The following is a 27,360-nucleotide window of genomic DNA, read 5'->3' on the forward strand; positions in this document are numbered from 1 at the left end:
CTTCGTGCTGTTACAACTTCGCCGAGTACTTTTATATAGCCATGTTGTGTCATGAAATTATCTACTACGGTTTTGTTTGCCAAATGCATGCAGATTCTATTATGAAAATTCTATCATAATCTAGATGAGAAAATAATATTTTTTGGTTTGTTGATTGTGCCCAAAGAAATAAGATAATCCTGCAGTTTAGCATTATCGATACAACTAAATACAATTGCTTGCGTCTTACTCGGAAAAGAATGTGAAGCAGCTGATGCATAACTGTTTGTGAATTTTGAACGTTGATTTACTGGACTGGTTAGATCAGAAGGTGTATTTACATTGTGTGAAGTCATTTTAAGCTGCGGTGGCGAAAGCTTCACTCCGATTCTGGTAAGTAACAAACCAGTCATATGCTAACTAGCCTCACAAAATTATTGGACGATGGTGTATATTTATTATTTGACGTTTTCTTTGCACAATAATAAAATAATAGTTACATATGGATAACTTACAGTCGTATCTAGTAGATAAACACATTTTTTTAACTATTTAATAATACCACTTGTTTTTACTAAAAACTAAGAGTACAAAATCAGTACAACTTAACCATACCTTGCCGTGGCCGGTCTCCTAGGTGTAATTATTGCTTTCATAAAAAACAATCATTCCTGTTCCGAGGCATAATCCTGTTTCTATGAGCTATGGTTTTAACGTCTATCAGTAGGGTGCTAACCTGGCTGTAGACCCCCTCCTCCTTTGTCCGGGCTTGGGACCGGCAACAGTTCTGTGAGCTGCTCGATCACACCAAACAAAACTGCAGGCGGAGTTTTAAAACTGGATTAGTCCACAGATTTAACATAAGAGCAAAATAATTCAATATGACAATTTCATCTCAGAAAACCATAACAATAGTAATAAGTAAAGAACCAATCAGATGCAAAATAGAAATTGATGGTATCAGTATTGAACAAGTAATGGAAGTAAAATACCTTAGAATTACATTGTCAAGTTACGGAGACCTAGACAAAGAAGTAAGAAATCAAGTACAAAAAGCAAATAGATTGGCAGGATGCCTTAATAACACTATATGGCGAAACCGACATATTAACACTGAGATGAAGTCAAGAATTTATAAAGCCAGTGTAAGACCAATAATGACATATGCATCAGAAATAAGACCCGATCCAGCCACAACACAAAGACTATTGGAAAAGGCCGAGATGAGAGTACTGAGAAGAATTACAGGAAATACACTGAGAGATCGAAAGAGGAGCGAAGATATTAGAAGACAATGTAACGTAGAGTGTATAAACGAATGGACACTAAATAGAAAAAAAAAGAATGGAATAACCATATAACCAGAATGGGGGAGACACGTGTGGTCAAAATAGCACGAGATAAATCACCAATCGGCAAAAGAAATATTGGCCGACCGCGCAAAAGATGGAGTGACAACCTTCCACAGAGGTATCAATCCGCCAATGAACAAGCAGAATTGCTTATAAATAGGAAGAAGAAGAAGAAGAAGAAGATAAAAAACAATGATTATTTTTAATAATATCATTACAGAGTCTATTCAGTTTATCTTTTCAGTCCAGGAACCGAAGCTTTTCACCTCGCAATTTTTACAGAAGGGATCGATTTACATGAAAATTTGGGAATAGGTAGCGGATAGTCCAAGGATCGAAATCTATTTGATACCGAAAGGTGCTTTTACCATGGGGGTGGTTGCCACCCCATCTCGGGGGTGGAAAGACCGAGAAAGTTGATAAAAACATTCATTTTAAGCAAAAATTATTCTATATATTTTTTTGATAAAATTAATAGTTTTCGACTTATTCGTTATCGAAAGTGTTGGTTTTATATCGAAAAAATCAATGTTTTTCGATATTTATGATTCACTCAATTAGTGTTGCCCAAATGCAAGACCAAGACGAGACTTAGAGAGTCTTGGTCTTGGTCTTGCGCCAGTACACCTGGTCTTGGTCTTGGTCTTGGTATTGCGCTCCCGGTCTTGGTCTTGGTCTTGGTCTTGCAGCAAGAGTCTTGCAAGTCTCGCAGTTGCCTAGTAGCCTATTGCATATCTTTGAACAACGTGACAGAGATGTACATTTTAAGCTAGAATATCATAGCCGTAGTAAAGACCAGCCAAATTAATAAATATCTAGACCAGCGGTTCTCAATTTGGGGTGCATGTACCACTGGTTGTACATATCATTATTTGCGGTGGTACACAAAACGCAAACACAGTTAAAATCAGCACCACAATTATTATTATACTTAATTAGATTACCTAGCTAGATACCTATTTCAGTTAGTTGGTAACAAAAATAATAAAAAGTATTTTGTGCTTCATGACTCAAAAAGATTGAGAATTACTGATCTAGGCAACTGATACGGGGTGGAGTTTAAACCCATGATCTAAGTGATCCGTGCCTATGTTTTAACTAACTAAAGTTTATTAGAAACTTATATATTTTATTATATTAATACAGGGTAGCAAAGCCATATCCATGATGAACGGCATTCTGTGGGACCAGACAATATTTAAAGCGAACAAACAGCTCATATACAATAGCATACTTAAAAGTATAATCACATATGGCAGTGAAGTTTGGCCACTGAAACAAAGAACGGAGAAAATGCTACTAGTAACAGAAATGGACTTCTGGAGAAGAGCAGCAGGCAAATTAAGAAGATATCGGATACCAAATGAGAGAATACGAGAAATGATGGGAGTCACACATACAATAATTGATGACATAAAAACCAAACAACTAGTATGGTACGGCCATGTACAGAGAATTCCAGATGACTGGATCCCTAAGCAGATTTTGGCATGGACACCACAAGGGAGAAGAAAAAAAGGAAGGCCGAGAAGAAGCTGGAGGGAGGGAATTGAAAAAGAACTAGAGGAAAGAGAAATCCGTCCAGGTCTATGGTTAAACAGAGAAGAATGGCGGTTAGGAGTCGGAAAGCGTCGAAGAACGCTGTAAACCGATAGTAATAGTAGTGGTAGTGTATTTTATTATCCAATATAAGCGAATGTAATGTCAAATATAAGCGAAAATATGAGGTTATCGTTGTAATTTCAGTATTTTATAAATGCTAGAATATTCCACAGAGTGATGCTAGCTCTGTGAAAAAACACACGTTTATTGGTACACCCGGTCTACAGGGACAATAATAATTGACCTGTCTAGCAACAAAAATATTACAGCGATATTTATAAAAATAAGACAACATATTAAAAAAATCACTTAAATCGGACAACAGGCTTAGGAAATTCAAGATAATTAACAATGACCTGTTTTTAAGGTTGTGAGTAAATTTTTTGGAGAAGTGTATTATCGTTAATTTCGGTATTTTATTTACACTGTTCCTTTGTCTCGTTATCATACTATTCATACTTTTAAATAATAGCCGCGCTGTTTCGGCAAATTTTCTGTAACCCAGTGATCTCATAGCATAGGTCATAGCACATTCAGCAAAAATAATACATAATAGTCTTACTATTCTATATATCTATAAGATTAAATTGGTGGTGTTTAAATCCCTAGAAAAATAATAATGACAAAAATTAATTACTTATTAGGTATATTTTTTATCAGCAAGGTGACACATTTTTAAAAAGTTTGGATACGATATTATTCTTGATATTACTATCGCCGTCGCAAAGCAAGAATGTTATGTTATGATTAGAAGGCGACTATTCTCATAATAGGTCTGGATCCCGCGTATGAAAAAAAAGTTTATTAATAGCAAGCTGAAAATTTGTTAAGAGCTTAAGGGTGTCTAGTCGGACAAACTTTGATATATGGGAACACTGGAACAGGGGAAGTTTTAATTGTGGAACAGGTTAAAAATTTGGAACGGTCAGACCACGAAAACGTCACATGTATTTTATCCGACAGAATTTCCAATTGATTTGTTACCCTTTCATTATACTCTCATGCAAAAATTAGACTGCTATTTATCACCTGTCATAATTCCTGTCATTTGACATGTTCTACGTGTTCCACTCACTATCATGCCCATTTGGTGATAAATAGCAGCCTGATTTTTGCATGAGAGTTTAATGACAGGGTAACAAATCAATTTTAAGTTCTATCGGACAAAATACACGTGACGTTTTCGTGGTCTGACCGTTCCAAATTTTTAAACTGTTCCACAAATAAAACTTCCCCTGTTCCAGTGTTCCCATATATCAAAGTTTGCCCGGCTAGACACCCTTAAGCTATTAACAAATTTTCAGCTTGCTATTAATCAACTTTTTTTCATACGCGGGATCCAGACCTATAACCCGGACAACTAATTTCAGAGAAGTAGTCCGATGGGAAGGAAAGTACAAAATATTTTATTTTTACATTGTAATAATGACCTGAGTACGTGTCAAGTGTTCTTTAAATGGATATTTTGACTCGCTATGTATGTTTATGGTATTGTTCGTAGTAAACATAAGTCCAATTTTCAAAATTTTTATTACAATTTTTTTTGCTTCTCATAAAGTATGTAAGAATATAGCCGAACTAATATACATACTCCCTAAAACGACCCTCAGTTCTAACTGCAAGACGCAAGAGTCTCGCAGGCTAAGTCTTGTTCTTGCTCAAGTCTTGCACGGTAAGTCTTGGTCTTGGTCTTGCTAAAATTAGGCGGTCTTGGTCTTGGTCTTGGTTTTGGTCTTGCGAAAACGCAAGAACAAGACCAAGACTGCAAGACCAAGACCGATTTTGGGCAACACTACACTCAATTTTTGCCGTAGAAAAAATTTTTCCAAACCATGTTTTTGGGAAATAAATAACCTACAATTTCATATGTAAACATTTTTTCGTATCTCTGTTACTAATCTTTCTATTCTGAAGAAAATGCCATCTTTTTCCAAAATACAAAAATTCGTTATTCGCTTTTAACTCCATTTTTTTTTCAAAACTCATTATTCTAATTCGGTCAAACTTCTACAACCTATTAATAATACATAAATAAAGAAGACTAAATAAGGTCAATGACTAATTTTAATACGGGTGGTGATTAGGAGGTTGCTTCCGATCACTTTTTCGCTGAAAAAAATAGGGACTGGCATTCTTTTCATTATAAGTCACTTAATTTTTAGGCTAGAGAATTTTCTTTATTTCTGGAGATAGATATTCTTAAATACTTTAAATTAGTTTACAAGTTATCCTCGAAAAATGCACAGGTTTGCCGTCTTTTGACTTTGAAACTACAATAGTTAGCATTTGACGAAGAAGAGCTAACATATAATTAAATATAGCTGGATTACTATTGGTCTTAAGGAAAATTAAAAAAAAAAAACGGTTTTGTTTATTTTTTTAAAAGTTGCCATTAAGTCATTGAAATGTGATCAACTCAATTTGGATCCCACGTGTTGGGAAATCTGTATACATTACCTTAGGGCATTATCCTGGTTGCCATGTGACCATCACAGGGCTTTTTATTGAAGTATGCACTTTTAAGGCATCTATATTATATGCAAAGGGTTTTTACCCAGATATTTCTCTTTTGTTGCTCAGCTAGCATCCAGTTTATCGAACACTGATAATGATTTTTTATAAAAATCGAGAACGTTTTGTTGTGATGTAGCCCTTCTAAGGGATTTTAATAAAAAAATTTATACCTTTTACAAAGGATTTCTTTCCAATTTTGTGATTGATGGTATACAGACATTTTCTTTTCCTTGTGGATTTTGATTAAGAGAAATTTTATCAAATAACCAGTATGAAATATCAGTTATAACAGCAAAACTGCGGTTTGAAATTCTATTTTAAGTCGTAAAAATTTTACTGGCTTTAGAAAATATTATTGACAACAAAATTAAAGCAAATTTATAAATACTTACTATTTATTAACTGAATAATATAATAAATATAACATTAAACAAATAATTTATATCATAGTACATAATATTATTAAAATATATTTTTTTGCTTTTTTTAATACCTTAATCGTCAATATCTAAAATAGATTACGGAAAAAAGCATGCGTGTATACAATATATCATAATTCAATCAATTTAACTTCGTTTCAAGAATTAAGTTGAAAAGAGACAGCAATATTAGCTGCTTGACCTTTTAAGATTGGTACATCATTGGCCAAATATATTCCTGCGATATAGTGGTAGTCAAGCTCAAAAACGAAATGTTTGCCTTCCAACGAATCTTTAGATCCACACATCTCTTTTCGTTCATCAGAAAATATAAACTCCAAACAATCAATGCAGTTGTCACCCCAAGCTACTAGTTTAACTAAGGCGAATTCTTTAAAATCGATAGTTCGTACTTCTTGACTTCTTTGACCAAGATTATGTACTTCACCCTCCTGAAAATAAATGGACATACCCCCAATTTTAGGGGATGTCTTGTAGTTCTTTCTCCATATGAAAACATCAATGCGTGTCATATTGTTTCTTTTTCCACTGCTGATCAATTTTGGCTGCAGGGGTTCCTCCACTTCTTCTGGGACTAGTTGTTTAGCCAAATTTGGGCTTAATCTACCATAATAGCTAGAATATACAACCACGTCATTGTAAGCTTTCTTTTGCCAATATGGGTTAGAAAGAATTCCGTTCCAGTAAGGAAAGAACTGAAATCCGGAAACCCCACAGCACGTCCTAACCATAGCTAAAGCTTCATATATTTGTTGAGGGTCACAATTAGCATATTGTTTGTTAAAGATTTCCCTGTAGATACGTGTGATGTAGATTATAGCTCCATCTGATCTACTTTCAATCAGTTGTTTGGACAAAAGCAACAAACGACGAACCTGCTCATTCAATAAACCTATTTTTAATCTATTTAGAATACCGAATTGATACAAACACATTTTAAGACTAATAACTGAAGAATAGTATGGAAGGAACATGTAGTTGAAGAACTCCGAGTTGGTTTCTTCAGGGTTAAAGATAAACTTTTTTTCAAATCCTACCATATCGTCAATTAACTGCATGAAATGTAATGGAGTAGTTTGACTATTATTCAGATACTTTAAAGTCACATTAAAGTATAATAGTCTATCCCTTAGCTGTTTAATATCGGTTTTGGTTTTTTCGTGGATTTGGTACTCACCGTCTATCGTTAAATTCCAGATACTTTCAAACTGAGGCCAAAAGAAGTCTATGATGGTTTCAAGTTTATTATCGACAACTGGTATGCTACCTGGACCGTATTTAACCAGAATATTAGCAATGTGGCTTAAGTCAAATTTTAACTCGCCTTTAGCTTCTTGATCCCAATTGGTACCATCGACTTTACCTACATGTACTAGAGCTCTTACTGGAGAATCGTTACATATCCTAACAGCGGTAACATAGTACAAATGGTTGCCAACGTCCAAAGTTTTTTCATCACCTGGTAGGATTTCCACCGGAGACTGAAGGGAATCATGCCAACAAAGTCTGTTGCCCGTCAGAAGTTCTGCTTTAATGGTAGTTCTCCCAATGTTTAACACTTTAAAACTTTTATGTTGCTGGGGGAGGAGGCCAGACGTTTGTTTGTTTACGATAGAATTGCTGTTGGAGGCTACTTCAAAAATGTTGGCTCCAAGTTTTGCCATGGTCTGATAATTAAAATGCTAGAAAAAAGAGAAACAATAAGAGTATTTATTAATTAATAGATACAAGGATTGTACTATCCTCTCTAGTTTTTAGTATGTGCTTAAAAGAAATGTTTAAAGAGGCACTAGAAGACAACAATGAAGATATATCGATTAAGGGAACATTGGTGAATATTCTCAGATATACAGACTATACAATACTCCTTGCGGACAGCAGAGAAGGGCTGCAAATTTTGGTTGATCGCATTACGCAGCACCTACTTCGAGACGTATGGAATGGCTCTGAATAGAAAAAAAAAATGATGATTATCAGTAAGAACAAGATTGAAGGCGAATCAATCTACGTTAAAGTAAAAGCTTTAGAGAAAGTACCCAGATATAATTATTTGGGATCTGAACTAAATGAACAATGGCGTGACAAGACATCTCGTAAGCCGACAATTCGTAACCGGTCAAGTGGTAACGGAAAATCCGTAACAGCGACAGTTCGTAACGGCGACACTTCGTAACGGCGACAGTTCGTAACTACCTATACAAATTCGTAACGGACAATTCGTAACGTCAAAATTGAATGATTCCGTTATTTTTGTTAACGTTGAAACTAACTGTTATTACATTCATAATTGAAATTATGTTTATCAATTTAACGAATCAGTACCGGGATAAACATGTTTATTTAACACATTTTTTATTTCGTGTCTCAGAATATAATATATTAAAGGTCTCTAAACACAAACAAATATTTTAAATACATACAAACTTTAACAATATTTTTAAAAGTTTATCCCTCTTATTGTTCCTTAAATTTGCATATACCTAGACAAAGGAATAATGAAGTAATTCGTGAAAGCTTTAAGCCGACAACCTTCTTTGACGTTTAACTTTCTAAGTAAACATTTTGTAAAGGAAAAATTTAGACCAGGGCGGATCTGTTTTGAGGTGGATGTGAGAGGTGGCATTCGGATTTTTGCAGATAAAGTTAGGTGACAACTTCAATAATTATAATTGATTTATGCTCCTTCTCAGATATGCCCGGAACATTAATAAAAAAAATTAAATATTTAAAATTTTCGACACCTGAAAGGGTATAAGGAAGGGGAGAAAGAAAGAAAAATTTCGAAAAATATCGATTTTTTTTCTATTTTCATTGCTTATAACTTTAAAACGATTCATTTTGGAACAAAGTCGTCGGCAAAGAAAATAAAGATAATTGAATATTGTATAATATACGACTGGTTTAAAATGTTTTAAATTATTACCCTTTCTGAAAAATAGCAATAAATAGAAAATAAGGGGGCAAAAAAGACTGTTTTTTTTCAATGTTTTTCAACCACTTTTGGTTGCACTTAAAACCTATATAATGAGCTTAGAAAATTCTTATAACATACTTAAACCGTCCACCAAATTTCATTAAAATCGACTTAATAGATTTTGCCTAATAATTTTGCAACCTAATTTTTTTTTTAAAGTTAAAAATTTTTAAAAACTTTCTGGACAAAAAGTAGACCATTTAGAAGTTTTCTAATTTTTTTACACATAAAGAGGCTCTCTACCTATCTGCTACACTTTACAGAATTAATATCGGATTGTTTAAGCGGCCTCAGCACTGTTTTAAAGTTATAAACAATGTTTTGGCTTGTAAACAAATACAATGAGGACGTTTGAGTTGGAATAAATTCATTTTCTTGAGAATGGGCGTTTCTGGAGATAAATCCAGAAAGAGATCAATTTTTATTTTTAAATTATAATTTTTTGGCATAAATATCATACTAGTGACGTCATCCATCTGGGTGTGATGAAGTAATCTAAATATTGGAATTAATTTAATTCAAAAAATTTTTTTAATTCAAACCCTGTATAAATATTTATGTTAATGGTTATATTAGTGAATACAAAATTGAATAGCCTTTCGATTGAGCTAGCACACGGCACCTATGTATTCCTATTTAAAAAAAATCATCGATTACGTCATCACGTCCAGATGGATGACGTCACTAGTATGATATATATACCAAAAAATTAGAATTTAAAAGTAAAAATCGACCTGTTTCGGGATTTATCTCCAGAGACGCCTCTTCTCGAGAAAATGAATTTATGCCAATTGAAACTTCCTCGCTGTATTTGTTTATAAGCCAAAAAATTGTTTAGAGCTCTAAAACAGTGCTGAGACCGCTTAAATAATCCGATTTTAATTCTGTAAACTATATTAGATAGGTAGAGAACCTCTTTATATGTAAAAAAATTAGCAACTACTAAATAGTCTACTTTTTCTTCTGACAATTTTTAAAAAATTTGAACTTTTTTAAAAAAATTTAGATTGCAAATTTTTTCTGCAATAGCTCTCTCTAGTTTTAAGTATGTTGTAAGAATTTTTAAGCTCATTATGAAGGTTCTAAGTGCAACCAAAGTGGTTGAAAAACATTGAATAAAAACAGGCTTATTTTGCCCCCTTATTTTGTATTTATTGCTATTTTTCAGAAAGGGTAATAATTTAAGACATTTTTAACCAGTCGTTTATCATACAAAATTCAATTATCTTTATTTTATTTTCATACGACTTTGTTCCAAAATGAATCGTTTTAAAGTTATAATAAAGAAAAGTAGAAGATAATCGATGTTTTTCGAAATTTTTAAATATTTTAATTTTTTTATTAATGTTCCGGGCATATTTGAGAAGGAGCATAAGTCAATTATTATTGTTGAAGTTGTCACCTAACTTCATCTGCAAAAATCAGAATGCCACCTCGCACATCCAAAAACAGACGTTTTTTCACAGATCCGCCCTGGTCTAATTATAATTACCTGTTATTATAATAAACCTTGTAATTAGTTTTAGTGTTGGGGTACTCAATCAACCAAATATGAAATGCCTTAAAAATGTTTATCCTGATACGGATTCGTTAAATTGATAAATATAATTTCATTTATAACTGTAATAGCAGTTACTTTCCACGTTAACAAAAATAAAGGGAATAATTCAATTTGGACGTTACGAATTGTCCGTTACGAATTTGTATAGTTACAAACTGTCGCCGTTACGAAGTGTCGCCGTTACCAACTGTCGCTGTTACGAATTGTCAGTTACCATTTGTCCGGTTACGAACTGTCGCGTTACGAGATGTCACGGAACCGAACAATGGGACCACAGCCTTGAAACAAAACGACGCATTGAGGGCCAGAAGCACTTTCAATGAAATAAAAACAATATTATGCAATAGAAAACTGGGAATAGAAATTAGAACTAAAGTATTGAGTATATTTTATCTGCCTTTCTATATGGAGTTGAAGCCTGGACAATTACGGACGTAACTGAAAAAGACTTGCTAGCTTTGAGATGTGGTGTGATAATGTGGAAAATTCATAGACAAAACACGTAACAAACACGGAAATATTAAGAAAGATGAAAAAAGAAAAAGAAATACTTGACACTATGAAGGAAAGAAAAGTGAGCTACTTTGGTCACGCCTGATCATGATGTACATGATGTATGTTATTCCTTCCTCAATATGTTATTGACTGAGTAAGTCAATATTTCTGCAAATGAGCAAAATGTTTAAACTATAAGATAAAGTAGCAGTAGATATAATCGATAATAAAGAAGCACCCACCAACGAAGAAATTGTAAGTATAATAAAAAAAATGTGTGTGTACTTTGTACGCACGTAAGAAAAAATTCTTCTATTATATAGGTAATTTCAACGAAGTAAATATACTTAACAGGTTATTTGTATTTTATTTAAAAATTAAACTAACTTTCTTACCTACCACTTTCAAAAAATTTTTATTAAAACAACCAAAAATAAAAAAAATGAATCGCCCAGGATTCGAACCCGCGTCATTCCAAACACGGAGCTAACGCCCTACCAACTACACCAGCGAGGTCCTTCTAATTGACATGTAAGTTTCGGATATAATTACACAACACGGCGAGACATAGTGTAAAAATGTTATGCCTTCATAATATGTTATTATTTTACTACAGAGAAACACAAATATAAAAACACAAGAATTATAATAAATAATACATTTACTAAAAACACTAATATATTTTTTAATGACTTATTTGCACGGATACAGATACATAAATAGCTATCTTGAAAGATTAGCAAGGAACTACATACTGTCTGTGTGCGCAGGCGCGCAGATTTATGTACAATTTTACCCTCAATCGAATCGCGCCTAAAGCAGAATATCTTCAAAAATCGAAAAACAACAAATCACCTGGTGAAAACGGTATAACTGCTGAGTTTATAAAATAAAGTGACCAAAGACACTGAATTAATACATGCACTGTAGATATAGAAACAAATACCCAAGCAGTGGAAAGAAGTTATCCTATACCCCATACACAAAAAAGTCGACGTTGCAAAACTATAGGAGAATATAATCTTGTCTTAATCAAACACAGACCCTCTGAACTTAAGGTCTTAAGACTTTTTAAAAGATTAGAGAGGAAATCCAAAGAGACCTACCTATGTATTACAAATAACTGGTGAAAAGACGAAAGATAAACGAAATATAATATGGCTATGAGGAGAAATCCGAATTATTAAGGACAGTAATTTAAGATACATAACACAATTAAGACTAATATTTTCGAAAGTGTTAATATGCATAATTCGATTAATTAGAAGTAACAATAAAAAATGAAGAGTACCAAGAAATTGTAAATAATGGTTAAAGGTAATGAGAAGGTTGAAAATCTAACGAAGATTTAAAAGTACATATTATGTTTATAAGTAGGCTTCCCGGTTTGACCGGGAAGGTCCCGGTTTGAGATTCCTGTCCCGGCGTCCCGGCCGGTTTGCATTAGCGTCCCGGTCAAACCTGAACAACACCTACACCCCCGCCATTGATCAAGGGCCATCTAAAGTGCTCGAAACACAAGGCCAGTGCAAGTGCCATTGCAAGCAACCATTCCGTGTGGATCATACATTCCATTGCTGCTAAAGAAGCTACTTTTGCATTCCATACAGCAATGCGCGCTATAAGGTTTAAAACATCTGATTGCTCCTCAAAATTAAGATGATACAGTAGCGATGAACAGGTAGCCAAAACGCGTTCCAAGACTGCGGCTGTAATTTTGAATATATTTTCGAGATATTTGGCACACGTATTCGTAATATTATTAAGAATGGCGGTACAGAGCCCAATTTGAAAAATATATTAATATGTGGAAATTACTCTGTAATTAAATACAATATTAAAAATACGAGCCTGTACCGCTATTAAGAAGAACAAAAAAATACACTTTCTTCAAATAAACTTTTTTATCCGATGCCTAGATTTTGTGTCATTTTGGAAGTACTAATGAAATAAAAAATTTTAGTAGTTCCAAAATGACACAAAATCTAGGCATCAGATAAAAAAGTTTATTTGAAGAAAGTGTATTTTTTTGTTCTTCTTAATAGCGGTACAGGCTCGTTCTTTTAATATTGTAGTTAATTACAGAGTAATTTCCACATATTAATATATTTTTCAAATTGGGCTCTGTACCGCCATTCTTTATTATATTACGAATACGTGTGCCAAATATCTCGAAAAAATATTCAAAATTACAGCCGCAATCTTGGAACGCGTTTTCGCTACCTGTTGATCGCTACTGTTTCCTCTTAATATCGAAGATGCTGGAGCCCAAATTTGGGTCTGCGCGTACCAAGTGAGAAGCGATCATCGCGGGAAGGATCGCACCGATGGAAAGAGATCACAATGAAAGAATTACACAACGAGCTAAAAGAATGCAATTTTTTGAGCATTTCAATAGATACATCAAACACACTTGATGTTAAATTGGCATCGATAGTTGTTAGGTACTCAGTACCTAACTTCATTGTCAAATTTAGTTTGATTTTTAATTTCAAATATCTCATTCAAAAGAAACTTCTTGTTTATTCTTAGAGAGTTTCGGTCCACGGTAATAATGTAATCTTTCATTCTGAGTTTAAATTTTTCAAAAATATTTATTAGTTTTCTCAGGATTCGAAAAAATGAACATTTAAAAAGCAATGGTCCGAAATTTTGCGCCTACGTTACTAAGAGAAAAGCAAAACAAAAATAAGCATTTTTCTCTTCTGTGTCACGGTTTGGCTCTTCGTAATTTCTTCTTCTAAAGGTGCCTATCTTCTGGAGATGTTGGCGACCACATTGACCCATTTTATTCTATTTACGGCAGCTCGAAATAGATCAGTTGACGTTAGACCAGTCCACTTTCTAAGATTGGCTAGCCAGGATATACGCCTACGTCCAGGGCCTCTCCTGCCCTCAATCTTGCCTTGTAGAATCAACTGTAGCAGTCGGTATTTTTCATTACGCATAATGTGGCCGAAGTAAGCCAATTTTCTGTTCTTTACGGTGTTAACCACTTCTTTGTCTTTTCTTAGCCTCTGGAGAATAATTATATGAGTTGTGTGGTGTATATATGAGACCCTCAACATACGTCGGTAGCACCACATTTCAAACGCCTCTAACCGTTTTATGGCATCTTCTGTCAGGCTCCAACTTTCAACTCCATAAAGAAGGACACTAAAGACGTATTCCGGTTGGTGTATGGCGGAATTTAATTAAAACGACAAAGAAATAATGTGTACAACGAACGGTAATCTGTTTATTTATTTTGTGTGAACAAGCGGTGTGTTGTTGACCTATATCGACAATCGAAGGGTGTGTGTTGTGCAGACGCTGGTAGTAGACTGACTGGGTCTAACGAAACCCCACTGTTATGTCAACTGATTTACGGTTTCTTAGATAAACCAGAGAAAGCCATAAATTAAGAAACTTTATGGATTTCAAGAATTTTGACATAATGAGGCTGGGGACATCGTAATCAATTAAGAAGTGTTTCTTTGAAAGAAACATTAATCTTATACAATCTGTTTAACGTTTCGTTTAACATCTGCTCTGTATTTACATGTGAATGTACATGTGAATTTATATGACACATATTAGGTATTTCGTTTTGCGAAAAGTTATTAAAAATAAAAATTAAAATTAGCAGAAAATAGTAATTACAGCGTAATGCTATAGACGTAACATCTAAGAATTCTTATGCGTACACTGATACTTAAAGACAAGTTGCACAGAATTTTCCTAAGACTGTTAAGACTTCGTAATTATGGTAAGTCTATTTATAAGAGATTGAGACACAATTGTTGGTCCAATGGAAAGCATCACTGGATCTTTCAGCCCTCATCCTACTTAAGGAGGGAAAATATGCAAATCTACCAACAGAATGCTTTCTTTGGTTGCCAATTCTAAAAGAAAAAGTCAACAATAGGAACATACCAACAAGAGCAAAATAAACAAGTCTGAGTCGAAGAACAAATCATCGACAATCTCGTATACAATACATATGCAAATCGCAATACACAAACACATTATATGTGCAAGAATTAAAAAAAATACTTAAGTTCACACAACTAACACAAAATAACAGAACTTAATAACACAAATTTAGCCCTAGTTTGATATCCCTAGGGTATTAACATCACCCTCAAATAATTTTTTCAACCACAGACTTCCTGTAGCCTATAATATCTAGGACAAATATGTCAATTTTTGAAGACATACACAACCTAATAAATCTAGGTTGTAGAATTACTCAGAATTTTTGATTATATTTTTTTGAGAACGTAATTTTGATTGTACCAATAATTGGGGCACAATCTCATACAAATATATTACTTAAATTAGACATGCCACAAGAAAGCAGTTTGAGAACCTCGTCTAACTAAGATATTGAGGTAAGATTAGGTAGAAGAAAATCACGAGTCACAAATCACAAATCATTCAAAGTCACAACAATAAGAATATCGGTCAAATCAAAGAAAACGAGTGGCAAGAATACTATAAAAAATTGCTAACTGAAAGTCGCCCCCAATTCAAAGAAGTAGAAAGAGACGGAATAGAAATCTTTACACATGACGAAATCGAATTAAGCCTAGCTGAGGTAAAAAGAACGATCAAAACACTAAAGAACAAAAAAGCAGATAGCCAGTCGGGATAGCATTTGACCTTGCATTAGGAGCTACCCCAAAATTTTATTTTTCTAATCTTTAGGGAGGGTCAATATTAGTATAAATTTAAAATCTCGACTGAATTCCGCCGTTGCGTTAGCCGTCATCTTGATTTTAAACGAGAACCGTTTTTGCTCAATATCTCCGCCATGTTCAATTTTTTGACAAAAAGTGTAGAAACTGAAATTGTTGAAAATGCGATTTTCTATAGTTTCATTTATTATAATTTTTTTCGTGCGGTCGATATTTTCCGAGTTATGAGGGGAAAATAGTGACAGTTGTAGCATAATTATTGAATTATCTCGTTTATTATTAGTTTTACAACAAATATATACCTATACAAAAATGAAGATAATTCAATTTTGTACAATTTTGATGCCGTACATTTTTTTGATAAAATCAATATTTAAGGTAGTACGTATGTGGTAAATGTGCGAGCGTAAGACCTGATTGATTTTGTAGCAACTGTTTTTGTTCAATATCTCCGCCATTTTCACCTTTTCGACAAAAAGTGTAAAAACTGAAATTGTTGCAATTACGATTTACTACAATTTTTCGAGAGAACCAGTGGCGGGTCTACAAGGGGGTAAATGGGAAAATTCCCCCCAACAGGGTCCGAAATTTAAAAAAAAGTTGTTGAAACATCACGATATATTAGCTGACATAAAACTTCTATATAAACTAAAATATCGACAGACAAATTCAACCAATCAAACCCGCTAGTTAATAAAATTAAGTGAACTTAATGGATATAATGTCTTTTTATGTCATTTATATACTTAGTTTGGTTGATGTTTCATTGGAAGTTTCAAAAATTGTATAAAATATAATTCTCTTTATTTTTGTTTATGCACAATTATGTCGTAAATTTAATAATAAATGAGACAATAATTCAATAATTATGCTTCACCTCCGCTTCCATTATTTTCGCCCTTAACTCGGAGAATATTGATCGTATAAAAAATTGTGCCAAAGAAATTGTAGGAAATTGCATTTCCAACAATTTTCTTTCCCACCATTTAGGTTGAAAAGTTGAAAATGGCGGAGATATTAAGCAACAACAGTTCTCATTTAAAATCAATATGGCGGCTAATGCAACCGCGGAATTCAGTCGAGATTTTAAATTTACACTACTATTGATCTCTGCTAAAGGATAGAATTATAAAATTTGGGGCAGCTCAGAAACAAAATTCAATTCAATAATTATGCTTCCCCCACCACTTTTTACTATTTTCCCATGTAACTCGGAAAATATCAACCGCATGAACAAAATTGTTAAAAAGAAATTGTAGGAAATTTTATTTTGCACAATTTTAGTTGAAAATGGCGTAGATATTGAACAAAAACAATTGCTATAAAATCAATCCGGTCTTACGCTCGCGCCATTACCGCATACGTACTACCTTAAATATTAATTTTAGCAAAAAAATGAAAGAGATCAAAATTGTGTAGAATTTAATTCCCTTCATTTTTGTATAGGTACATATTTGTTGTAAAACTAATAATAAACGAGATAATTCAATAATTCAATAATTATGCTCCAACTCTCACTATTTTTCCCTCATAACTCGGAAAATATCGACCGCACGAAAAAAATTATAATTAATGAAATTATAGAAAATCGTATTTTCAACAATTTGAGTTTCTACACTTTTTGTCAAAAAATTTAAAATGGCGGAGATATTGAGCAAAAACAGTTCTCGTTTAAAATCAAGATGGCGGCTAACGCAACGGTGAAATTCAGTCGAGATTTTAAATTTATACTAACATTGACCCTCCCTAAAAATTAGAAAAATAAAATTTGGGGCAGCTCCTAATGCCAGGTTAGGACTGTTATTCGTCTAACCCGACTGGATTAAGAAGACCCCGGCGGAATACCAAATGAATTGATACAGAACGGATCGGAAAAGCTATTCCGCATGATACACAAAATGTTTGAGAGAGCACTGAATGGAGAAGACTTACCGGCAGAATGGACTTAAGCATATATGACATCAATATATAAGAAACGAAATAGAAAAAACTGCGAAAACTATCGAGGAATCAGCATAATAATCATCTATAGGCAGACTGTATGGAAAGACCATAAAGAAAAAATTAGAAATATATACCTTCTTCTTCAGGTGCCATCTCTGCTACGGAGGTTGGCAATCATCATAGCTATTTTAATTTTTGAGGCAGTAGCTCTAAATAGTTGTTTCGAGCTGCATCCAAACCACTCTCTCAGGTTCTTCAACCATGAAATTCGTCTTCTTCCGATGCTTCTTCTGCCATCTATCTTTCCCTGCATTATGAGTCGTAGGATGCCATACTTCTCGCCCCGCATCACATGTCCGAGATACTGTAGCTTCTTTTCTTTAATTGTAAGTTCAACTTCCTTTTCTTTACCTATTCTTCTCAGTACTTCATTGTTTGTAACTCTATCGACCCAGGAAACCCTCATAATTTTTCTATAGGTCCACATTTCAAAGGCGTTAAGTCGTCTCATTGTCTCTACATTTAACGTCCATGATTCCACTCCATAGTATAGAACACTGTAGACGTAACATTTTGTTAGGCGTACTTTAAGAGCTAATGTTAAATCTTTGCTACATAGGACCTTTTTCATTTTTATAAAATTAGAACGTGCTTTTTCGATTCTGACTTTTATTTCTGCAGTGTAGTCGTTATTTTCTGTTATAAGCGTTCCTAGGTAAGTGTACTTTTTTACTCTTTCGATCTGCTGGCCCTCTACTATCAAGATTTCGTTAGTATTATGGTTGTTTTTACTAATTTTCATAAACTTCGTCTTTTTGATATTGAGAGAGAGTCCGTACTCCCTACTACACCTTACTATTTTACTCATGAGTCTTTGCAGGTGTTGTAAACTATCGGCTATTATTACTGTATCATCTGCATATCTGATGTTGTTAACTAAGACTCCATTTACTCTTATGCCGACTGTTTCATCTTCCAGAGTTTCTCGCATTACCTCTTCAGAATAAGCGTTAAATAATAGAGGTGATAGTATGCAGCCTTGCCTGACTCCTCTCTTTATTTCCATTTCTTCAGATGTTTCTTTTTCAATTCTTACTATTGCTCGCTGATTGTAATAGAGGTGTGTTATGAGTCTTAAATCTCTTTCATCTAGATTTTTATTTTTTAGGATTTCCATGAGTCGATCATGTTTTACTTTATCAAACGCCTTATTGTAGTCTATAAAACAGACGTAAAGAGGATGGTTAACATCCAAACATCTCTGTGTCAGCACGTTGAAGGAGAATAATGCCTCTCTGGTACCCATGCCATTGCGGAACCCATATTGAGTGTCACTAATATCCAGCTCCAGTTTAGAGTGTATTCTGGCGTGGATAATTTTCAATAGAATTTTCAAGGTATGTGACATTAAGCTTATGGTTCGGTAGTCACTGCATTCTTTTGCATTCACCTTCTTTGGCAAACACACAAAGGCTGATGTCAAGATTTCTCTAGGGATGATTCCTGTAGTATAGATAGCGTTGAACAGTTCTACTATTATGTCCAGGTTTTTCTCGTTGACCAACTTTATCAGCTCGCTAGGCAATTCATCTGGACCAGCAGATTTATTGGTTTTCATAGAGTTTATTGCCTGACTAACCTCTGCTTTGGTTATCTCTGGGCCTACATCTCCCGTTTGGCTATCTACGGATGTACTAGCTTCTCTCTGGTCATGAAATAGTTCCTCGATATACTCTTTCCATCGTCGTAGTTTTCGTTTTGTCTCCATTATAATATTTCCATTTTTGTCGAGCAATATATTTGAGGTTCTTCTATTTCCTATTCCGGCTAGTTCTTTGACTTTTTTATGTAGGTTGAAGTTGTCATATGTGTTTTGCAGTTCTTCTATTTCTTTACATTTTTCAGAGAAGTAGGTTTCTTTAGCCTCCCTAATTTTTCTTCTTATTTGGTTTTGAAGCTGTTTATAGCGGGTCTTATTAATGGTTTTGTTTTTTCTTCTTTCATTCATCAACTCTAGAATTTCCTCCGTCATCCATTCTTCTTTCTTACATTTGGTTGTAGTAAGTACTTTCTTACTTGGTTCTAATATAGAGGTTTTGAAGAATTGCCACTGCTGTTCTACGTTGCAATTATTTCCTGGGTTTCTGTCTAGATTTGTGTTGATTTCGTGTTTCAGATTTTCTTTTGTTTCTTCTGACTTAAGTTTCTGTATGTTAAGTTTATTGTTGTTGCGGCTTTTTTGCGTCTTTTTTAGTTGAAGTTGAAACCTAGCAATAAGAAGACTGTGATCAGAGGATACGTCTGCTCCTGGATATGCCTTTACTGCCTGAATTGAGTTTCGATATCTGTGCTTTATTAGGATGTAGTCAATTTGATTTCTGACAATTTTGTGCTCTTTGTCAGCTGGTGATTTCCATGTATACAGGCGTCGCTTAGGTAATTTAAAGAATGTATTTGCGGCTATAACATTATGCTCCTGGCAAAATTCTATTAGGCGATCTCCTCTGTCGTTTCGTTCGCCAAGCCCATATGATCCTACATTAGGGTAGCATTTTCCTTCGCCAATTTTTGCGTTTAAATCACCCATGATCACTGTTATGTCTCTAGATGCTGTGAGATGTAATGTTTTCTGGAGTTCGCTATAAAAGTTTTCTATTTCTTCTTCATTTTTGTCAGCAGTTGGCGCGTAAATCTGGATTAGGTTCATTTTTCCATGGGTTGTCAATAACTGCAACATTATTATTCTTTCGGACATCGGAACGAAGCCTGTTACTGATCTCGTTACTTTTTCGCTGAGGATCATAGCAACTCCATATCTGTGTTGGGTGTCGCTGCTTCCAGAGTAATAGATTCGTCCATTGTCTGTATTGAGTTCGCCAGAGCTGACCCATCTTGTATCGCTTATTCCTAATATATCGATATCCAGTCGCATCATCTCTTGCTGTATATTCTTCAGTTTCCCAGGTTCATACATACTTCTTACATTCCATGTAGCGATTTTGTAGGTAGATTTGTATATATTTAGTGAACAGGGATTTTGCTGACTAACGGCCTGGGAAGCCCTGTCGTTACTGTTGTTTCTTCCCCTGCCGAATCTTGGCATCCGAGAACCATGATTAGTAGGTTGTTGATTGTCATTTCTGTAAGCCATGACGATTTCTAGGGATACTCCATGAGTCTTTAATGCAGTGGTTTCCCGTTGCCTTCTGCATCCTTATACCGTTGACCATTCTGTAGGGTTCATCCGCCTTCGAGACCGATTTCTCAGTCTCAGGACAAAAGAGTGCCCTGCCACTTACCAACTCATCCGCCCGAAGCCGTTGGTCAGTAAGTGGGGGGATTGCTTATACCGGCAATCATTCGGTGAAGAGTAGGTATGTAGTAGAAAGAAATATAGTGACCCGTCTGCCCTCGGAAACCTAATAGCCATTCGGGGTCGGAAGAACAAGAGGTAGCCAAGAGAGGCCGATAGGAAAGATTAAAGACATTTTACTCAAGACTAGTTGAAAAAGAGTAAAATGTGAAGGCCCTTATGATCCGCCAGGTGCGTTTCATAAGCGTATGAGTATTAGTACACTTTGTATTCCCGCTCATACTTCGGGGAGTTGACTACAGGCTGTATGGCTCGTCCAGCATGCCATAGCATGGAGGATAGGGTGCACGCCATTTTACAATGTAAACACCCCAACTCCATGGCCTGACAATTATATGCCTATACAGGATAAAATCGGAGAAGATCAGGCAGGATTCACAGCGGGGAAAGCATGCCTGGATCATATTTACAAGGTCTAACAACTCATAGAAAAACGAATGGCCAAAAATAGATCCGTTCATCTGGCATTTGTAGATCTTAAGAAGGCGTATGACTCGATACCTAGAACCAAGCTATGGGAAGCAATGGAAGACATCGAAATCCCACGAAGATTAATAAAAGCAGTAAAAGCACTCTTCATAAATAACACAGTAGCTATCAAAATGGGCAATCGAATATGCAGTCCATTTAAGACGACAAAGGGACTACTACAGGGCTGCTTCACATCCCCTACACTGTTCAAAATTTTCCTGGAAAAGACCTTGAAACCATGGAAAGGAAAGTCCGAAGGAATGGGTGTACCAGTGAGGAATGAATATCTCTATACTCTAAGTTTTGCTGACGACCAAATAGTGATCGCACAAGACGAAGATGACCTCGTTTTATGATGAGGAAACTGGAACAGGAATATACAAAGGATGGGATGAAAATAAACCTGAAGAAAACTAAATACCTAACAACGGAGAATACAGATATAAAACAGCTGGAAATAGACGAAGATAAACAAATCAGAGGAACAGATAAGTACAAGTATTTAGGTTTTATAATATCTAACAAAGGAACAACTGAGGAAGATATAAAAAATAGACTAGGACAAACAAGAGACTGCATACGAAAATTGAACCCTATACTGTGGGATAAGAACATCAGCATAAAAACAAAAAGAAGAATATATAATACCATGACAAGAAGTATCCTCACTTATGGGTGTGAAAATTGGGCAATAAATAAGAAACCAAAAATAAAATAAGAGCAACAGAGATGGAATTCCTAAGTAGAAGCTGCAGAGTAACAAAAAGAGATATAATAAATAACGTAGAGATTAAGAGAAGAATGGGATTGAACTCAGACATAATAGACTACATCGAACAGAAGAGATTCACCTGGTACGGACATGTCAGAAGAGCAGACCAAAATCGGTGGATAAACCGAATAACAGAGTGGAGCCCGATAGGAAAAAGGAAGAGAGGCAGACACCGAAGATCCTTCAGAGATGAAGTAGACAGGCCCGGCCGCAGGGATGGGCGAACTGGGCGGCCGCCCAGGGCGGCAAATTCAGGAGCGGCAAATTTTAGAGGAAAGCCAATTTTTGAAATTGAAGAAATAATCACTTATGTTTTTAATATTATAAAAAATCAATATTATAAACAAGAGCGGCAAAACTGCAACTGTAAAAACGAGAATTAAGTAAGTGAAACAATAACAATTGCAAGGTCCATTCGACGGAAAATCGACAACACCGCCTTCTTCTTCATCGCATAAAAACAGTAGGATTAGAACTAAACTAAATTTACTGAAATTCACTTAAAATTAACTTTACTGAAAATGGATGTACCTAATAATAATTATTAGAAGCATATGGCTGAAGCTTTGTCCAGCCACGCTAAGTCTCCAGCTCATCTACAGTTACAGCGACAGTGGGTAGAACTAACAATTAGACTAGAATCGGGCAAAATCATAGATGAAGAAACACAAAAAGTTCTAAATTCAGAAACAGGTCATTGGAAAAATGTAATAAGTACAACGACTTACATACATAAGAGTATAAGAACTATATTAATAATACAGTTATTAGCACAACAGTGTCTTTCATTAAGGGGCTATTCTGATAAACATTTTCATCAAAACAATGGTTATTTTTAAGGTTTGTGAGCTCTTTAAAAATGTTGATTCTGTTTTACAAGAGCACATTAGGAGAAAAGCTACTGGGAGTAACAAGCAGCATCACTATTTGGGAAAACGTATTCAAAACGAAATTATTCAGCTCCTCCATGACCAAATCAAAAATAAAATTTTAAACTTTTTGAAATCAGCAAAGTATTATAGCATAATTTTAAATTGTATATCTGATATTGTTGGGTGGAACAGATATAGTCGGTTCGCTAAACTCGGATACAACTGGCTAGTGATTTTAGTTGGTAATTTTTTTGTTTTTGGCCAATTTTACCAAAATTGACAAAGTTGCTAACTATTTAGTAATTATTAATTATTTAGTAATTATTTTTTTACCAATTTTAGCAAATTGGCAAAATTACTTACTAAAATCACTAGTCAGTTGTGTCTGAGTTTAGCGAACCGACTATAACTATTGTTGTACATTTTGTCGATTTAGGTTCTTGTTCACAAAGTGTTAAAATTGAAGACCATTTTCTTGGATTTGTGCCTGTAGTGGGAACCACTGGCTTGGGAGTTACAGAGTCCTAGAATGAACCGGGAATACCTTTGGATGATATGAGAGGACACGGGTATGATAATGGGGCAAACATGGAAGAGAAGAACTTGGGAGTTCAAAACAGAATTTTGAGCATGAATCCTAAAGCGTTTTTTGTCCCATGTTTTATCCATTCACTTAACTTAGTTGTGAACGATGCTGCAAAAGCCTCACAGTTTTCAGATTCTTTGTTTTCCTTAGGGACAAAAATTTACAACTTTTTCTCAGCATCTATTCATCGTTGGAATTTGCTGAAAAATCATATTTCTAGCCTAACATTGAAACCTTGTCCGAAACTAGATGGGAAAGTAGAATAATTGATGCAATTACTCCCATTAAATACCAAATTGAAGAAATTTACGATGCTCTTGTAGAAATCACTGTAAATAAAAACAACGATATTGGTTACTCATGAGGCAAGCTGTTTGGCAAATCAAATCCGTGATTTTACTTTTCTTTGATCTGTGGTAATATGGCATGACATTTTACTTCACATCAACGTAGTAGCGTATGCAGAGGATTTATATGGGAGCGTATCAAGCTATCAGTTTATTAGAAAAATCGTAAATCCATTAAGTCTCTCAGAAGTGATTTAACATTCCAGGGCTATTTGACAGACGCAAAAGAGCTCATCAAATTTATAAATTGAGAACCCGAAAAGGATGCACAGTAATGGCCAGAAAGAGAAAAGTTAAAAGACAATTTGCCCATAAGGCTGAAGATAAAAGTGTGGACTTAGATCCAGAGACACGATATAAAGTTGACTTCTATTTAAAATTTATAACATAACCGTTAATGCATTAAGTGATAGATTTCAGCAAATTAAGAGCCATGGTGAAATTTTTGAGTTTTTGGGTATACCAATAGGTCGGGGGGAGGGGCAGCGGTTGCCGATCTTGCCCAGGGCGGCAAAATCTCTACGGCCGGGCCTGGAAGTAGACGAAGCAATGGAGAGAAGAAATCTACATGAAGGGGACTGGCAAGGCAGAAAGAGCTGGAGAGAACGGTTGAGTGAAGGAATACAGTGAAAACTGTGGAAATCCTTAGTATATGGGTGGTTCATCTTATTCGCCTCGGTGTCTGTATGGAAAACCACTTGATATTTTAAAAAAATTTCTTCACAGAAATATACAAGGCCATTAATACTACAATCTAAAAATAATGCGAATTATACAGGGTGCTCCAAAAAAGACTGGCATATCAAAGTTATATTTTTTCTTATGGAATGCCCTATATCTGATGACAGTATTGAATTGACCTTGAAAAATAAGCTATACTTTCATAAGGGTTCACTATACCTAAATACAGGGTATTTTGATTTATTTCGATTTTTATAAAAATGTAAGGCTTTAGAAAAAAATAAATATCTACGAATCTAAGAATCAGTAACAAATTCTTTCTTGGATCTTAATAACTGACTATTTACAATACTTAAGCAGATGCTTATTGCAACAAAGTTTCTTAAAGGGTGGTCAAAATATGAGATTTTTCGATTGGCAAATTCAAGCTGTAATATCTTACTTATTTTAAATGGAACACCCTGTATCGTACTAGTCTATCGCGTAGAAAATATACTTAGCTTTCAATTTGTATTAGCATTTCCTATACCTATCTTTTTACAGGGTGGTCAAAATATTAGATTTTTCTATTAACAAATTCAAGCTGTAATAACTTACTTATTTTAAATGGAATACCCTGTATCTTACCAGTCTGTCGCGTAGAAAATTTATTTAGCTTTCAATTCTTATTAGGGTTTCCTATACCTATCTCCCTTCATTTGTTAAATATTTTAAAGATTTCCTAATTTGTACACCACTTTTTGTTTGAATCTTTGAATCGCATTTACAAACAATTAAATGCAATGGCTACTATGACGATAACGAGCCTATTGTACAAAAATATGTAAAAATGGGTATTTACAGAATAACATGGAAAAATATATTTACAGGATAACATGTATATTGAGAATGTTTACATGGAATTGAAGAGATTTTAAATATCTTCCATTATAAAGAATAGAATATCGAGTATGTCATTTAAAATAAGAACAATCTGTGTAATTAAATGACAAAAATGTGAATTTTATTAACGAAAGTATCTTGACTAAGATATTTAAGTATATTTCAGGTGTTGGTGATGTGTTGTACATAACCACGACATAGGTACTTAATTCTACGTTTTAAAGCTTACAAATTAGGAAATCTTTAAATATTTAAGAAAAGAAGGGAGATAGGTATAGGCGACCCTAATAAGAATTGAAAGCTAAGTAAATTTTCTACGCAATAGATTAGTAAGATACAGGGTGTTCCATTTAAAATAAGTAAGTTATTACAGCTTGAATTTGTTAATAGAACAATCTAATATTTTGACCACCCTGTAAAAGATAGGTATAGGAAACCCGAATATAAATTGAAAGCTACGTAAATTTTCTACGCGATAGACTAGTAAGATACAGGGTGTTCTAATTAAAATCAGCAAGTTATTACAGCTTGAATTTGTTAATAGAACAATCTCATATTTTGACCACCCTGTAAGAAATTTTGTTGAAGTAAGCATCTGTTTAAGTATGCTAAATAGTTTATTATTAAGATCCAAGAAAGAATTTGTTACTGATTCTTAGATTCGTAGATATTTATTTTTTTCTAAAACCTTACATTTTCATAAAAATCGAAATAAATCAAAACACCCTGTATTTAGGTATGGGGAACCCTTATGAAAGTATAGCTTATTTTTTAAGGTCAATTCAGTAATGTCATCAGATAAAGGGCATTCCATAAGAAAAAATATAATTTTGATATACCACTCTTTTTTGGAGCACCCTGTATAATTCACATTATTTTTACATTGTAGTATTAAAGGCCCTATATATTTCTGTGAAGAAATTTTTTTAAAATATCAAGTGGTTTTCCGTACAGAGACCGAGGCGAATAAGATGAACCACCCTGTATAACAATAAGAATATAAACAACAGTTATTCGACCTACATTGTACTTTAAGAAAGTGAAACCTAGATACTTAATAAAGATATCGAGCCAGAACAAATGGATGTTTACTAAAGAAGAAAGTCTGGTGAAGAAGAATCAGCAAAGAATTTATGCAAATATAAATATAAGCAATCAAAAATAACGACAATTGTTAAAATTTAAAGGTTAGGAGGGCGCAGTCACATAGCTAAAATAAAAGAAGAAAACTTCCCCATGAATTAATATACACTGAGATTGGTACACAAAAAAAGTGAAGCCCTCGGAGAAAATGGAAACGTCGATAAAAGAAGATCTCAAATTGATGGAAGTATAAGAATGGAGAAACCTGGCACAGGACAGAAAGAAACGGAGAAGACTATTGAAGCCTTGAGCCTCAAGATCTGTTGAGCTGATTTTTTATATTGTGGACGCAAAACTTCCAATTGGATATAACGATTAACAAATTTCATCATCAAAACAAAGTAAAATGATATACATTTATGCTGAAAACTTGAAGAAAAAATAGTATTAACGTGAGAATATAATAGGCATACAAGATAAAAGTAACCACACACAATTAAAAAATTTTAACACTGATCACTTAAAATAAAAACATTTAAGAGGCATGATATTTAACTCAAAGTTTTGAAAAAAGTTTTTAAAATGTTCAAATTTTTGAGAGAGAATCTCATAGAGATAAAAAAGTTATAATACAAAATTTTACTAAAAACTCACCTTATATTTTTTTATTTCTGAATGTACACAGACAAAAATAGTTTTGGTCAATGAATATGTTGGCTGTAACCTTTTTATGTATTAATTGTCTCCTTCCTG

The 27,360-nt window shown here is 34.2% G+C and overlaps 1 protein-coding gene across 1 annotated transcript; it reads right to left on the minus strand.

Moving 5' to 3' along the window:
* Nucleotides 1-5,922: 5,922 nt before the first annotated feature.
* Nucleotides 5,923-27,360, minus strand: LOC114332967 (uncharacterized). Its single transcript, XM_050641893.1, has 2 exons — nucleotides 27,262-27,360; nucleotides 5,923-7,569 (listed from the first exon to the last, which is right to left on the minus strand). The coding sequence occupies exon 2, from the start codon at nucleotides 7,549-7,551 to the stop codon at nucleotides 6,025-6,027; it is 1,527 nt and encodes a 508-aa protein (XP_050497850.1). The 5' UTR covers nucleotides 7,552-7,569; nucleotides 27,262-27,360; the 3' UTR covers nucleotides 5,923-6,024.

This window comes from Diabrotica virgifera, chromosome 1 (assembly GCF_917563875.1).
Source record: "Diabrotica virgifera virgifera chromosome 1, PGI_DIABVI_V3a".
Lineage (NCBI taxonomy): Eukaryota > Metazoa > Arthropoda > Insecta > Coleoptera > Chrysomelidae > Diabrotica > Diabrotica virgifera.

Bases quoted from the DNA above. Each gene is read 5' to 3' on its own strand.
- LOC114332967 (XM_050641893.1), bottom strand. From the start codon at position 7,551: ATGGCAAAACTTGGAGCCAACATTTTTGAAGTAGCCTCCAACAGCAAT.